The sequence below is a fragment of the Pinus tabuliformis genome, chromosome Q (genome assembly GCF_031772625.1).
Source record: "Pinus tabuliformis cultivar Carrire ecotype Pingquan chromosome Q, CPIR1, whole genome shotgun sequence".
NCBI classification, from domain to species: domain Eukaryota; kingdom Viridiplantae; phylum Streptophyta; class Pinopsida; order Pinales; family Pinaceae; genus Pinus; species Pinus tabuliformis.
In genome coordinates this window covers 56,493,452-56,510,154 of record NC_142296.1, presented here as the reverse complement: position 1 = coordinate 56,510,154, position 16,703 = coordinate 56,493,452, and the positions used below count along the sequence as shown (strand labels likewise).

At 40.6% G+C, this 16,703-nt stretch overlaps 1 protein-coding gene across 1 annotated transcript in view; it reads left to right on the top strand.

Annotated features, from left to right (window-relative positions):
- Positions 1-16,703, top strand: part of LOC149218274 (exocyst complex component SEC5A-like) — a 309,979-nt gene that overhangs the window by 16,371 nt on the left and 276,905 nt on the right. Inside the window, 3 exon segments of the mRNA XM_089383884.1 lie at positions 6,248-6,442; positions 6,598-6,725; positions 6,833-6,991. Coding sequence (XP_089240010.1) covers positions 6,248-6,442; positions 6,598-6,725; positions 6,833-6,991 — 482 coding nt within the window.

The window sequence follows — 16,703 nt, the reverse complement described above, 5'->3', positions numbered from 1 at the left end:
TTGACTGCGATTTTCTTTTTTCTAGCATTGACCAATGGTGTAGGAAGTTTGACCAGCGTTGTTTGAGCAACGTTGACCTTGTTTGACTGCAATTTTTGTGGGAATATTTCTGTTTGGGTAGGCTGCATTCTTTGGCACAGAAACCGAGATTTTCTGTGCTGTTTGATCAACATTGACTACAGGTTTGACTCTGCGTTGACCGAGTTTGACTGATATTTTCGGGACTGTTTTGGGCTGATTTGGACTATCCTTGGAGGCTGAGTTGACTGGGTTTGACCGAGCTGATTTGGAGGAAGATTTCTGCTAAGTTGATCAACGTTGACTTTCTGGTTAGGGCATCTTGTTGACTGCAGTTTGAGTGGACAAATTTGATTGTAATTGTGCAAGTGAATTTTGTATATTGTACTCTCTCTGCTGAACTTTTGAACTACCTCATTTGGACATCATTCATTCTCACACATATCTCTCTCTCCTCATCTGATTGGGTTGTACAACTTTAGGACAACCTTCTTCTCCTCCACACGTGCGAAGGGTTGATTGTGATTTTTTGTTTCTAGCATTGACCAAGGTGTAGGAAGTTTGACTAGCGTTTCGGGCAACGTTGACCTTGTTTGACTACGATTTTTGTGGGAATATTTTTGTTTGGGCAGGCTGCATTCTTTGGCGTAGAAACTGAGATTTTCTGTGCTGTTTGATCAACGTTGACCGCAGGTTTGACTCTGCGTTGACCGAGTTTCACTGATATTTTTGGCACTGTTTTGGGCTGATTTGGACTATCCTTGGAGGTCGAGTTGATTGTGTTTGACCGAGCTGATTTGGAGGAAGATTTCTGCTAAGTTGATCAACGTTGACTTTCTGGGTAGGGCATCTTGTTGACTGCAGTTTGACTGGACAAATTTGACTGTAATTGGCAAGTGAATTTTGTATATTGTACTCTCTCTCTGCTGAACTTTTGAACTACCTCATTCGGACATCATTCATTCTCACACATATCTCTCTCTCCTCATCTGATTGGGTCGTACAACTTTAGGGCAACCTTCTCCTCCTCCACACGTGCGAAGGGTTGACTGTGATTTTTTGTTTCCAGCATTGACCAAGGTTTAGGAAGTTTGACCAGCGTTGTTCGGGCAGCGTTGACCTTGTTTGACTACGATTTTTGTGGGAATATTTCTGTTTGGTCATGCTGCATTCTTTGGCACAACAACCGAGATTTTCTGTGTTGTTTGATCAACGTTGACCAAATTTCACTGATAATTTTTGGTATTGTTTTGGGCTGATTCAGACTATCCTTGGAGGTCGAGTTGACTGGGTGTGACCGAGCTGATTTGGCAGAAGATTTCTGCTATGTTGATCAACGTTGACTTTCTAGTTAGGGCATCCTGTTGACTGCAGTTTGATTGGACAAATTTCACTGTAATTGGGCAAGTGAACTTTTGAAGAATAATAAGAAGACTTGATCAAAGGGTTTCCCCACATTGGGGTTTTTCCCTGGCATCTGCCAAATATTGTGTCCTGTTGTCTTGGCTTGCCTTCTGCTTTTTATTTATGTTCTATTTGCTTTTACTATCATGTTAATGTGATTGCTAATCTGGAAATTGAAATTGGGCTAATAACGAAAATTGAAATAAATTGCTCGTAAGCATAGAACATACCTTTGTTATCTAAAATTAACAAATAATGAGCCGCAAATGATGGGATTAACCCAAAAATGTCACACAGACAGAGCCATAACAAGTAAACTACTCAATTTGCTTGTCTTTCAAGTGAATTCTTCTTCCAAGGAGTTGAAACTGTCATACTTGAATAACTGAGTTCTTATGCTATTGTCAATGACCCAAAAAACCATTACCACGCAATGGGTAGCCACAAATTTGCATGATTTTTCCTTGAATGCTAGGGTTTGAGCAAAGATAAGAGCGAAGTTCAAAATAACAATGCCAAGTGAATGCGGGAGTGGCTTGGTGGCCTGCCATCAAGGCTTGCCACCCTTGATGCATGAGGCATGCATCCCAAGGCATTTCTTGGGATGCAGGAGAGGGTTGGCGGCCTGCCTTGAAGGTTTGCCACCTTTGACATGTGAGAGGGATGTGCCTGTTCGACCATAATAAACATCCACCATATCAACACTGATCACCCATTTATTCGTGAATCCAACCCATACCCCTTTCCTTTATGCGCCATGCATATCATATGACAAGACAAGGTTAATCACATGCCACCCAAACATTTATATAATAATGCCCAAACTATATTTGCATCATAAAGCCCAAAACATATTGTTTTCTCATCAATGGAGCATGCTATGATAGGGCAAGGCCAACAATATGTAACCAACAACATCAATATGTAACCTCAACATATAACTAAATGAAAAGTATTTCACCCATGTTCAACGAAACATTTTAATTGTTACCTTTCATAACATATGCCATGAAACAAGACATGAAATGAACTTTGTCATGTTAAACCAAGATTTGCTGTGTGCACTCATATGGAAATATGTTACTCATCTGAGTTTGAAACCTAATGAAGATTTTCAATGCAATTGTTTCTGAGTTATTTAATGTGATCTTCTTTCAAAGGAGACCAACAAAGAGATCAATATATCAATTCTGATTTCTTGCCAATTCTCCGTTTTCTTGTTTTGATTTTCTGTCATGGATGTCATAAATCATAGCACATGCTAACAACCAAAATGATGATATAGTTCTGTCGAACATGTAATTTAAACAAATCTGAGAGCCAACACCTCCTTATTTCCTATTGGGACCTCACCTATTCAATATTTTTATTATTAAATGAAAATTTTAGAAGAGAGTCAGATTGCAATGGCTTGCACATTTTTTAGTTGGGGTGTCATTCATGAGTCAATAGATCCCACTAGAGATTAGGGTTTTGGAAGATTAAGGTTGACATATCAAGTTAGAAGGTTCAAAGATACTTGAGTAGTTGAGTAGGCAGAGAAACTGATTGAGAGAGAGCACGAATTTAGGTTGAGGGGATTCTGGGCAGTAGGCAGTTCTGTACAGGTTGTTGTATAGGTCTATATAGCTGCATAGATAGTTCGTATGACTAGGTGGTACAATAGGATGTGTTACTGCCTAGATTGTACATTAAAGTGATTAAAACTACAACCCATACAGTACAATTTGAGTGGAACCTCTATAGGGCACCCATTATCACCTGAGCAACCCACCTTGCCTCTTTAGGTCCACTCTCCTTCAGCTTCGAGGGGGGCTTCCTTAAAACTTACTGAGCATAAACTACAAGGACCAAGGTGATATCACATGTAACCCTAGTGATTGAATTGTGGCTTTTGAAGGAAAAGGAAAATAGTGGTGTTGGAAGGATTTGAGGGTCAGTGTTAATATTCAAGGGCGATGGAGTCAAGGAAATGTCAAGGATGAGAGGATATCAAGATGAATGACCCTCCTTAGGTCAGTAAACTGGAATAATAGATTGGGGAGGAGAAACTAGTATCTAAAGATTGGTAGTTTCTCGACCAATCAAGGTAGACTGCAAGGTCAAGAACCCACTAGAGAGGATTCCACAATAGGATTGCTCCCATCCCAAGTATTGACTATGGCGTAACATAAAGCAGGCACTTACTAAAGGAACTCCATTGAGGGATTGTCTAGCAAAGAGGCTCAACGACTACTTCACACCAACGAAGGGGAAGTAAATACCTATGTCTTTGGCACCCTCTTCCATGTGACTGTTGTCCTTTGGTGGTTCAATCTCAATGCGACTTGTGGTGGTCCTAAATCATTTGCAAGTTAAACCCTTAAAAATGCTACGAGCCTACAAATGAAACCAAGAAAGGAAAACCTACTAGACTACAACATGCATCACATAATAAAGTTGAAACCCAAATGCTACCAAGAAAACATTTGTTAGGCCCACAGGAGAGGAATACTCCTGCTATCCAACCATCATTACAAACGAGGAAGTCCTTCCATTATAGAGGAGGTAGGGACTTCCTTTATATTAAATTAACATTATTTTCATGGGGATCCCTAGACTCAGTTCTAATTTCTATTAATTTGAACAATTTTTTCATGGAATAAGCTAAAATAAAAATAAGAAGAGAAGGGTGGCTTTGCCATGTGCACAATAATAAAATAATAAACTTCTAGAAAAGTAGGTCAATCTCAAAAGGCATTCCATACTTGAAAGTCCATTAATTTTTATTCTTTTGATCGCTACAAGAGGCCCCACTCAATGACTGGTCAAACTCCTTGATCGGTGATCAAATGGCTGAATGGCTTGGTGGGGAAGCCTGAGCCTCCAGCTGTCAAACCCTTGTAATATTGGACCAGGCCCTGTAATGACTTCTTTCCCCAGGACAGCTGAACATGGCGGGGGGTGAAGGAAGCGCAGGTTCACATAGCCATGATGCCAACTTGCTACAGCAGCGAGCTTGTTGTTCGGATTGGTGCAGCGACCAGTTGATCTAAATTATCGTCAGCAAGTATTTGTTTATGCTGCTGTAGCTCTGAATGGACCACCTTTTGCACTAGTAATTTTTTGCACTCCTTATCACAGGCAGAAGCTCTAAGCGAAACATGCTCTTTGTAATTTCCTTTAGTGAGGAACTTGACTTAAGATATGCAGCTTGAACATCCACGGAAGACCTTTCCTTTTCAGGTGCTGACAAGAACAATGAACTATGACCTTTTTATGACATTTCAGCTGGTGGACAAAGGCCTGGATGGCATATCTCAGGGAGAAGATGTGTGCAATTTGGCAACTTCCTGTGGCAAGGCCTACTCATAAAAAGGAACAAATGGTTGAAATGCCCTTGTTTTCAAAACCAGTCATTTTAACTGAAACAACCTCAGGATTGTTGGTATCAACGAGTAGTGGGACGGCACCATGGGCTCAGGGGATCTGACAGGGTTACCTCTGGTGTCCAGCGACTTCCTCAAAAATAGATCTGGGCATTTTCTTGCCATTCATATAGATACTTTTCTGTACAATTTTTCCTCACAACAGGTACTGGCAAAATGTAAAAAAAGCTTCAAACATACTTGCAAAAATGAGGAACACTGATAATTTGTGATGAGAGGTATAATGCAATTGCAGGTTACTTGCCCTTATTCAGTAATTCCTTGAGCCTCTCATTTGCTACTCTACCAGCTCTGCTGTAATCCCTGGTTCATTAGTTGAGTGACCTGCATCACGAACTACCTTGAATTCTGCCTCAGGCCATGCCCATTGGAGATGCCATGCAGACATCATTGGATAAACAACATCATGATTTCCCTGTGTGTTGCTGGTCAAAAAGGATGATCCGGTAATATTCTGGATCAAAGAATCTTCTATTACCACTACTTGTACCACCTTCAGGTCCCCTGTGAAGATATAGGACTGGATGTCCATCTGGATTATGATTGTGCTCCCAATATAATGAGTCTTCGTTTCCACATGCACTTTTGGATCCACATTTGCTTCATTTGTTCCCATGATCTTTCCTTAGCGAAATGTTCAAACTGTTGTCATTTGTCACTTGCCATTCTTGCAACAAACTCTTCCTTGGCCTTGGCAATTAGATCTGGCTACATTGGATCGAGTCCTTCCAGACACCCAAAAACATCAATATCATGAATCTGCCCTGCATCACTAAGTGAGCTAATACTGCAGTTTTTTTAAAGGGTACCCTTGTTAAAATGGTGGCAACAGGACATACTCTCAGCAGGTTTGTGCAGCACAGGTTGAGGTGGTTTTGCTAACCATGCGGTGCTGTCTTTTTTGGCAGCTTGTGGGAGTTTTCTTGCAAGTATTTTGAAGGAATGAAAAGTTTATTTGAAGCAGTGATTACCTGTGTATGATGCTTCTGCTATTTAATTTCCAGCTATTCTCACTTGTGTGATTGATGCTATGGTCTGAAATTTAATTTTATCATTACTTAAATTCAGCGATTACTTTTTAAATTGAGATCATAAGGATATTAGTCATCCAGGCTTGGAATTTTCTCTTTTTAATTCTTTTTGACCATACTCAACTGTCAGACATACAATGGTTCTAACAGAGCTGTTCTATGATCCATGACTTCTGTTATCAATTCCATTCCGATGAAATTATCTGTTCTAGTTGATGCAATTTATTGTTGTTATTGACTATTTTTTGGATTATCGTAGCACATACATCCTGTAAAACATACATGCATCTTGCGTTTTCTCTTTGTTCCAAAGAACTTTAGTTTACTGTTTCTGGCTAGAATAACTGTGTTTTAATGTGTTTGCAGAGAAGATTATGTACCATTCGGAAAAATTTGATGCAAAATGTTTCTTATCTCGTATCCACCAAAATACAAGTGCAGCAGACCTGGAGTCTGGTGCGCTATCCTTGAAAACTGATTTGCGTGACAGAACACAGCAACGGAAGCAGCTTGTCAAAGAAAACTTTGACTGCTTTGTGTCTTGTAAAACTACAATTGATGGTGAGTTATGGAAGTTGCCATGGTCTGTTTATGTTTTCAGCAGTGTGCTAGTGGAAGTGTTTCTGACATTTTTGCTTCTCATAAAATATATTGATTTTCCATAGCTCTGTAGCTGTTTATCTTAGTGTTCTTACAGCTACTTTTAACATTTTCAGATATTCAGTTGAAATTAAAACAGATAGAGTCAGATCCAGAAGGTGCAGGTACAGTTCACCTCAGTAATGCTGTTCATGATGTGGATATTGTTGCAAACCGTGCTTTTGGACCCCTTTTCGAACGCCAGGTGAGAATAGAATTTATTTTATCATGTAAATGCGTCCATTGTCATATAGACTCATTTGTATGCTTAAATCTTTATTGCATAGCCTTATATTAAACATTTGTTTACAGGTTCAAGCTGAAAAAATAAGGTCTGTGCAAGGGATGCTGCAAAGATTTCGTACTATATTCAATTTGCCCAGCACAATTAGGGCATTCATCAACAAAGGGGAGTATGACTTGGCGGTCAGAGAATATAGGAAAGCAAAGTCAATTGTGCTACCTTCTCATGTATGGATACTCGTTTACATTCACAAACAAAGGCATTAAAAATTGAAATTTATGTAAGCATGCTTGCAGTGGGTGCACTGTCATGATTGACATGTGCTTTCACCTTAAGGTTGACGGTATATATTTAATATATATATGTGCTTTTGATAATTCTGGTACTATGAAGGCAAAAATACTCTTATACCATGCGGGGTATGTAGTGGGATACTGGCAGGAACTATTCAATGAACATTCCACCATCAGAAGTATTTTGGGTCAATGTTTGGCACACTGACAACAGTGGTACCCACCCATTGTTGATTATGGCGCAAGATAAAGCCTGTTAAAAGTGTTACGGAAACATGGTAGAGAATATTCGAGAGGACATAGAGGTGAAAAAATGTGGTAGGCTGCACAGGGTAATATTTTGACTATAGATATGTAGGCATCAGTCAATTTTACAACATTCTGCATGGCAACCAACTGTCCAGAAAGACAATAGGTGATTGTTTCTTCTATAGTAGGAGGCTAGGATCGCAACTCAGTTCTACTAGAAGAATGTCAGGGATTTGCTTTATCTTTGCTGTGTAACTAGAATTTGGATTAACCAGCGTTTGTCTTAGCTCTAGTGCCAAAATTTATGTTATCAAAGAACTGTGTTGTCTTGACAGAGAAGATCCCAGGCAGGACATCAAGTGAACGAGTAGATTATAAAAAGGCAAGGTATCCCGATAAAATGCTTGATTGGATTTTTTGTTTCCTTCGGACAGGGCAGCTGGTAACTGAGTGGAACTGTGCCCATGAGACATGGGTTCAAGTCCATTCGACTGCCACTATAATACCCAGCTTTTCAAGCAAAGCCCAGAATCATGCACTGGGGTTAGGCACGATTCTAACTAAGGTGGGTGGCATTAACACTGTTGATGTAATGTCCTCTCCAAATTGATGGACTAATGAAAGATGAAATAGCCTATCCGACCCCATAGGCTATAGTCTTGATAGAGAGATAAAAGCCAAATTTTTCCTATGTTGGGGCAACATTGGGCGAAAGTTGGCTTGGATGGGGCAAAGAAAACCAAAAATTGGTGGTTGCACCGACAACTACAAATGAATAATCATCATATTGGATCAAATACATTGGGATCAAATGAATAATCATCATATTGGATCAAATACATCGGTTTTCTTAAGCTGTGGCTCTAACAGTTTTAAGTCCCCTTTTCTTCCTACTAATTTCGGTGGTGAAAGATTCCACCCTAGTTAGTAACTTTTTCATCTTTTCTATATTGTTCTGGCAAACAGAGAAATTTATCTGTCTGAAGGACAACAAATCGTGTTGGGAAGACTGAGGCAAGGTATCTGATTTTCTCCTGAGGTTAGTCGAATCTGTACTGAGGCAAAAGGTCGAATTTTCTTGAGGCAAAGGTAACGAATTTCTGAGGTAGACGACATTCTGAGACCAAGATAAATCTGTGATAGATCAGCGAGTGTTTCCTGAGCATAGACAAGTTTTTCCTGAGCATATATGAGGCTTATATTCAAGTAAGAATGAACCCTTCCTGAGGCCAGCTAAAGGACGGATTAGAGCCTGTGTTAAATCGATATTTTGCTGAGGCATTGCAGTAGACCTGAGGTTAATTCGGGAGGATTTTCTGGGAAAATTGGAAGCCTATTTGAGATAGATCTGAAAGCAGAAGTTCATTCAAACCAGCTCGCTGTCATTTTGAGACAAATAGGATCCTAGCTCCGTAGTTCTGTGGCTTTCGGTCAGCTCCCTGTGACAGAATTAGGGCTTCATTCTGAAGCCACTCAGATATCTTTTCTAACCAGAATCTACAAGGAATTACAAATTACTGATTAGTATAATACAGTTTGAGTCATTTGGATAATTGCCCATTATTCAAACTTGGCTGTATCTTTTCTGAGGAGTTCTCGTTCTAAGACACAGACACAAGGTTCTCTTACTGTGGTATTTCGTAGCATCAGGGAAGAAGTAACAACTGCGGCCCCCACATAAGAGTAGCAGAATTTATCATTCTTGTTTGTCTATTCTGTGGATCAGTTCAGGAAACTAAGATCATTTGCTGTTGGTAATTTGCTGAAGTGTTAGAATTACTGTTGAATACGATTCTGTGCTTGAAATTTCTTATTGATAGTTGGCCAGTACTATATATTGTGGTTTTAAGAACTATAATTACTCATTCATGTATTAGTTATGTTATTATTGGAAAGCATTATTTATTTAATTATTGGTTAAATGAATGAATTCTATTGAAGAAACCCTAGTTTCTTGAGAAATCCTAAGTGCAAAACTTGCCCTATCATATTATAATGGTATCAGAGCAGGTACCCTGCTAGCCTGTGAGTACATGAGCTTTGTATGTGTCTAAGAGATACAAGAAACATCACAGTAAGGAGAAAAAGGAATGCCCATCATTCAACCGCGGGATATAGAGCAGGACAAGGAAAATAGGACCCTGGTATTGTTGAGATTTGTAGCTTGGGAGGTACTCCAAACCCTAGGGTTGAGGGTTGTCGAGGAATGGGAACACAAGTATAGCTTGTGGGCTTAAAACCCAAGCCTGGGGTTTTGCACCCAATGTTGTTGGGCCAAAACTGTGATGAGATTGTGACATGTGATGGATGAGGATGATAGTAGATGACGAGACGAATCCAATGCATCGAGAATCGTCCGATTCCGAGTTGTCGTTGAAGAGATATTAATTTTTGAATTTAGAAGGTGGGCTTGTGGGTTGAGTTTCATGTAGGCTTGAGTTGTCCAGCCACCTTAGAAGAATTTGTTGGAGCCCTCTTGTTTAGTATAAATAAGAGGTGACGTGTGATCATTTGTTTATCCAAAAAGGGTGCAACACAAAAGGCAGCAAAGGAGAGGAGCAGCTCGCATAAGGAAAGTGGAACTTCTGTTTTGGGCTGCAGGTTAGGGCACCCATGCGTAGGAGAGAGAGGCTAAGTTTGTAGCCTTTTTGTGCCTGTTTTGGATGCCATTCCAACCTAGAAGCAGGCTGCATTAAAGGTGAGCAGTCCTGAGCTGTTTGTGGAGGTACTTGTGGCATGATTTTTCACTGTTTAGGGCTGCGTATTGTACAGGTGTTTGAGCAGGCAGGCCGAGCCCTAAACAGTGGGCTGTTGGGTATGAACAGGGGCTGGTTTTAGCCCTACAAGCTAGCGTGAGTCAACAAGGAGAAGGATGTATGCCGTAGCTATGGGAGGCTGAAAGGAGGTGGAAGAGTGGGTTCACAGGTGGTTGTGAGAAGCCCTGACCAGGCAGCCTTATCAACAACAGGCCACTTCAGTTCCGAGGAGCAGTCAAAAGGTATGTTTGACTGAGTTTTTGCCTTGTGTTGGGTCTAGATTTAGACCAGATTGGATGATAGACTTTGCAGCTTGTGGAAGCCAAGGAGGTTGGGGTTAACTAGGGTGGTTGGAAGCCCTTTCCTAAGAGGTAGATTCTACAGTGATTTGGTCAGATTGTATTTTACTTGAAGGAGTGTTGGATCAGTGGGTTAGGGCTAGTGTTGTGCCTTAACCAGTCTCCTAGAAGCACAAAATTCAAGGACAAGAGGACATCGTCAGAAGGAGCTGCTGATGGCCTCTTGATAGTGGACTGATGATGGTTGGATGATCGTCATAGGTGAGGACTACTTGAGGAGTTTGTTGACTGCCAAGAGGAGGGGATTTCTAGATGTTTGGATGCCCTAACCAGAGTATAGATGCTACAACAAATTGTTTATTCGTGGTCTGTTGGAGGGCAGCGTGAGAGTGGACCAGGTGTGGACAATGGATTGGGCATTTATGGTATGTAGGAGGGCAGCGTGATAGTGCCCAAGTTGGAGCCTAGTGTGCACCATCTTCATGGACTTAGGTGGTTGCTAGAGTGGCAGTTGTTGAGCTCAAGGGTCTGATGACTCTGATCAACCAGGAGCAGTTTGAGAAGCCCCAGACTTGTGTGTGGAGGACATCTACAACAGAATATGGGCAGTCCTCCTAGTCCGCGTTCATTGTGGGAGATGGACATTTTGAGTGATAGGTGGCAGCCCTCCGTGCCCTATGTTAGTCTTCATTGCAGCGACGCAGGAGGACTATAGTGGGTTGAAGTCCTTGAGTAGCTGAGGAGCAACAATGGGCAATTGTGGGTTGTTCACAAACGGAGTTGTGAGCAACTTGACGAGAGTCTCGATGTGTTGTGCCCTTGATGGACTAAGGCACAACTAGTGAGCAGATTGGATAACCGAGGTTCAGTGACCAGATGGACTTGGAGCATTGATAGATGCAATTGCTGCAGATCAGGAGTAGAAGGACCGGGCAGGCACAGGGTATGACTGAGGGGAGATGTGAAGTCGACTACATCAACTAGATGGTTAGAGTATCTTGTTGAGGGTAGATTGGTTGTAAATGGACTGGCACCAAGCCCCAATTTTGTATCTTGCACTTGTGGATGTACGAGGGACATTATCCTGGTACGAGAGCCCTAGACTGTTGTATTATCAGTTTGTATAATATAATGAAGTTGGGTTGTTGTACAACATTGTGTAAAAAGTTGTCTATATTTTGTGCACTATTAGATTTACTGCTGTTTATATTCCGTTGTGCAAAGTAGCTTAGTTGTGATTCTTGGTTTGGTAGCACCAGTGATTTAAGATTCTATCCTAGACACCAGGATCATGGAAAAACAATAGGTATCTTACTAAATGCAATACTCCAGGGGCAACAACAAATGATCATATTAATGTGAGGACAACAACAAGGCTAACAGTTGATTCAGAGGCAACAAGAAATACCCCGTGTATTAGCTCAAGGACAACAACACTTCACCAACTAATGGCTCAACTCATAGGAAACCAAAACCTTGTTGACAACAACAAAACCACTAATGAAGGTAGCGGTTACCATTACTCGGGTCCTACTGTATGCACTAACACCAAGGCAACTGGAGCTTAATCCTTTAAGCCATCAACAGACAAGAACCCAAGAAGCAACATAGTCAAATAGATTCTTTGATGAGTACTTTCAGGAGTATGTAACAATATAAGAGAACACTCAAGCAGGCATGGATTTCCAAGAATATAATAACATCATATACAAAAATAGACCTAAAGGACAACCTAATTCTGATCTAATGCACAGGGTAGGTAAACTTGCCCTCCCCTCGTTTGATGGATCATCTAAATGTTTAGCCAGAGCTTGGGTGCAAAAATTGGACACATGCTTTAGACTCAACCCTATGTTAGAAGCAAACACTATCCAATTCGCCACACTATATCTAGAAGGAGAAGCGCATGATTGGTGGTACTGTGGTTTGGTTAAGTTGGGGCATGCAAACATCACTTCTTAGGTAGAAATTGGTAGATATATTTGATCGGAAGAACTTGAACACGCACTTCAGAGAATGAGCACAACTCAAACAGGCAGGATCACATGAAGAAGCCATCTTAGAATTTGAACTAACTGCTGTCATGGTAATAGACATATTTGAAGAAAGACTAGTCATGCTCTTTATGTAAGGACTAGCCAAACCCCTACAAGGTTAGGTTTTGGCATTCTATCCCACAACTGTCCAAGATGCCATCAAGAAGACTTGTGATATGGGGAATGCATCAACCAAATTTAATGCCCTGCTCAAACCTTTCATCCCGCATAAAGATAAGGAGAAGAAGCCCTTCCAACATGATTGGTCCAAAACGGAAATGTTGGATGAGGAAACTCAAAGTGAGCTAAGGAGGAAGAAGCTTTATTTCACTTTCAAGGAGCCATGAGAGCCAGGACATTGTTGTCTAGGCAAAGAAAAGCTCCACTACATTGAAGTGGTATTTGATGATGAGGACGATGAAGGGGAACACACCCCAAATGATGAGCCTAACAGCCCAAAGAAAGAACAATCCCATGAGGAAGCTAAAGAAGAGGAAAAACCACACGAAAAGAAGAAATCCCGACCACAAGTTAAGATTGCGTCTCTATCAAGAACCCCCAGATATTACATCTTCAGGATCAGGGGAGGCGCCAAGGGACAACGCATCACAACTTTAGTTGATGGTGGAGCTACACACAATTTCATTGATCCATCATTTGTAGCAAAGAGAGGGCTTCCCGCGGAAGAGTTCAAAGGTCTTGGTGTGATAGTAGTGGATGCATACAACTTCGATTGCACACGGATGATCTTAGGTTTGAGTGTAACACTTGGTAATTATACGTTCACTAGTGAATTTTATGTAATAGATATTGCAGATATCAATATGGTATTGGGGGTTCTATGGTTGTATTCGTTGGGAAAGCACACTATGGACTACCAAGCAATGGAAATGGAATTTAAAGCCCCTAATGGTAGTAAAGTAGTTTTGAGAGGCATGGCGAATGATAGCCCACAAGTCGTTTTTGCCAAAAGAATGGAGGCCACATTGAGGCATGGAGGTGTAGCATATGCTGGAACATGCGTGATTACAAGCCAAAAGACACTCAGTAGTGGTAACCCGCAGTACAAAGTAGACATTCAACGAGTGCTGGACAAGCATGGATAGGTATTTGTTGATATTCCCCAGGGATTGCCTTCAAGATGAGGATTTGAGCACACTACAGAGTTGGACGAAGGGGCCAAGCCCATAATCACTACACAATATTGACAGCAAAAGAAATTTAAGGACAAGATAGAAAAGGAAATCTGAGAATTGCTAGCGATAGGCCACATCAGACCCAACTCAAGTCCATTTGCCTTGCCAATGGTTTTGGTTAAAAAAAAGGATGGAACATGGAGGATGTGTTTTGACGACCAGGCACTCAACAAAAAGACCATCAAGAATAGGTATCCTATTCTCAGGATCGATGAGTTACTAGATGAGCTACATGGAGTAGTTTACTTTTCAAAGATTGACCTACGATCAGGATATCATCAAATCCAGGTTCGAGAGCAAGATGTGTCGAAGACAACATTTCGATGCCACTATGGACACTTTGAGTTTTTGGTCATGCCATTTGGTCTAACCAATGCTCTCGCCACATTCCAATCTTGCATGAATAACATCTTCAACAAGCAGTTGAGGAAATTCTTACTAGTATTTTTTGACGACCTTCTCATATACAACAAGACATGGGGAGATCACTTGGGGTGCTTGGATGAAATTTGAACATAATGCAACGAAAATCACTCTATGCAAAGGCATCAAAATTCGAATTTGGAATGACGGAAATTTTCTATCCGGACACATAATTAGTGCGAAAGGAGTGCAGGTACATCAAGAGTAGATTCAGGTAATATTGGACTAGCCAACACTTTAGAATCTAACCCAGTTGCGAGGATTTTTCAGAATTTGTAGCTATTATCGACGATTCGTCAATGGCTTCTCTCAACTAAGTGCACCATTAACAGATTTGACAAAGAAAGGAGCATTCGTTTGGATAGAGGAATTAGACAAGACATTCAATAAACTCAAGGAAGTAATGAGCTCATGTCCAGTACTAGCACTCCCCGACTTCAGTCAACCCTTTGTATTAGAATGTGATGCATCAAGAGAAGGAATAGGAGCAGTGTTAATGCAAAAGGGCTATTCAATTGCATTCGAAAGTTGGAAGCTTCAGGACACAAAGAGACTTTACTCAATATATGACATGGAAATGTTGGCTATTATTCATGCCCTGGCAAAGTTAAGGCAGTGTTTGGTGGGAAACAGGTTTGTTGTAAAGACAAAACACAACAACTTGCGCTATTTCTTGGAACAAAAAGACTTGAACGAACGATAACAAAAGTGGGTAAGCAAGGTCTAGGCTTATGATTTTGATATTGAATACATAAAAGGAAAAATTAATATTGTTGCTAATGCACTCTCCAAAAGACCAACAACATGTTCTCTCATGGAGCTCACAGAACATTGGAAGGATCACGTCTTGATGGAATATTCCAAGTACAAATTTTCCTGTGTTCTCACAGACAGACTCATTCAAGATGACAAGTACAAGATAGTCAATGATATTATTTAGTACAAAGACAAGATATACCTGGTTGCTGAATCTACAGTTATGAAAATTTTTTTGAAGGTTGCACATGACATACCATCAACTGGACACCAAGGATTCTTCAAAACTTACCGACAAATCAGGGAGTGGTTTTCATGGAAAGGTCTCAAAGATGACGTATTAAAATACATTAAGGAATGCATGACATGTCAACAAAATAAGGTTGAGCACACACATCCTGTAGGCTTAGTCCAACCTACAATTCCAGAGCAAAAATGGGAAAGCATCTCAATGGAATTCATTACAGAACTACCCAAAGCACAAGGCAAAGACTGCATCTAAACAGTGGTTGATAAATTTGCACATTTCTTTGCAATTCCAATTGATTACAAGGCTAAACAGGTAGCATAACTGTTCTTCAAAGAAATTTTTAGACTTCACAAACTGCCTAAAAACAAAGTCAGTGATCGGGATAGTAGTTTAATGGGAGCATTGTCGCAGAAACTCTTCAGGATAGTAGGGACAGAATTGACCCCAAGCACCAACTATCATCTGCAAATAGATGGCCAGACAAAGATCGTGTATAGATGGATTGAGGGATATTTACATAACTACTGACTGGTCAACAAAAAGCATGGATCAAATGGCTATACCTCGGGGAGCATTGTTACAACACCACTTATCCTCTGTCTATTGGGATGACACCTTTTAGAGCACTGTATGGTTATGGCGTTCCATCCTTTATTGACATTGTCTTTGGAGATAGCCGAACCCCATTAACTAAAGATTGGATACAAGAAAGCCAGAATATTCTCATGACACTCGAAAACATGCAGGTTGCAGAAAATCGACAAAAAAAATGTAAGCAGACCAACACCGAACATAATGTCGCTTTGATGTAGGGGGCGTCGGTTTTTTTTTTGAGATTGCAACCATATAAGCAATCTATGCTTAATAAAAGCGGTGCAGAAAAGCTGAAGTTGAGGTTTTATGGCCTTACAAAGTTTTCTGGAAAATAGGAGAAGTGGCGTATGAGCTGGAGCTGCCAAAATAAAGCCTAATTCATAATGTCTTCCATGTTTCATGCCTCAAGAAGGCTGTCAGGAAGCAGGTCCCTACTTCTATCAAACTGCCCCCTTTGGATGAAGAGGGGCAACTGGAGCTAATCCTAGAAGCAATCATGGCTGTACGAGAAAAGAAACTAGGGGGCAAAATAATTTCAAAATATCTTATATGATGGAAGAATCTTCGAGAAGAAGATGCCACATGGAAGTAGAATGAGTTTTATAGCTTCCCAATTTGCAACTGCTTGAGGACAAGCAATTTCGGAAAGGAGGGAATAGCCTATCAAAATTGACACACTAATGAAGGATGAAATAGCCTATCCGAACCCGTAGGCTATAGTCTTGATAAAGGGGTAAAAACCCAATTTTTCCTATGTTGGGGCAACGTTGGGAAAAAGTTGGGTCGACTGGGCAAAAAATCCCAAAATTGGGGGTTGTACCAACAACCCCTGACTTTTGGAGCCCATAGAAAAATCTATAAATAGAGAAGAGTTGAGATCAAATGAATTATCATCACATTGGATCAGATACATTTGTTTTCTTGAGTTGTAGCTATGAGGGTTTTAAGACCCCCTTCCTCTCTACTATTTTCGGTGGTGAAAGATTCCACCCTAGTTAGTAACTGTTCTATCTTTTCTATATTGTTCTGGCAAACAGGGAAATTTAACTGTCTAAAGGACAGCAAATCGTGTTGGGAAGACTGAGGC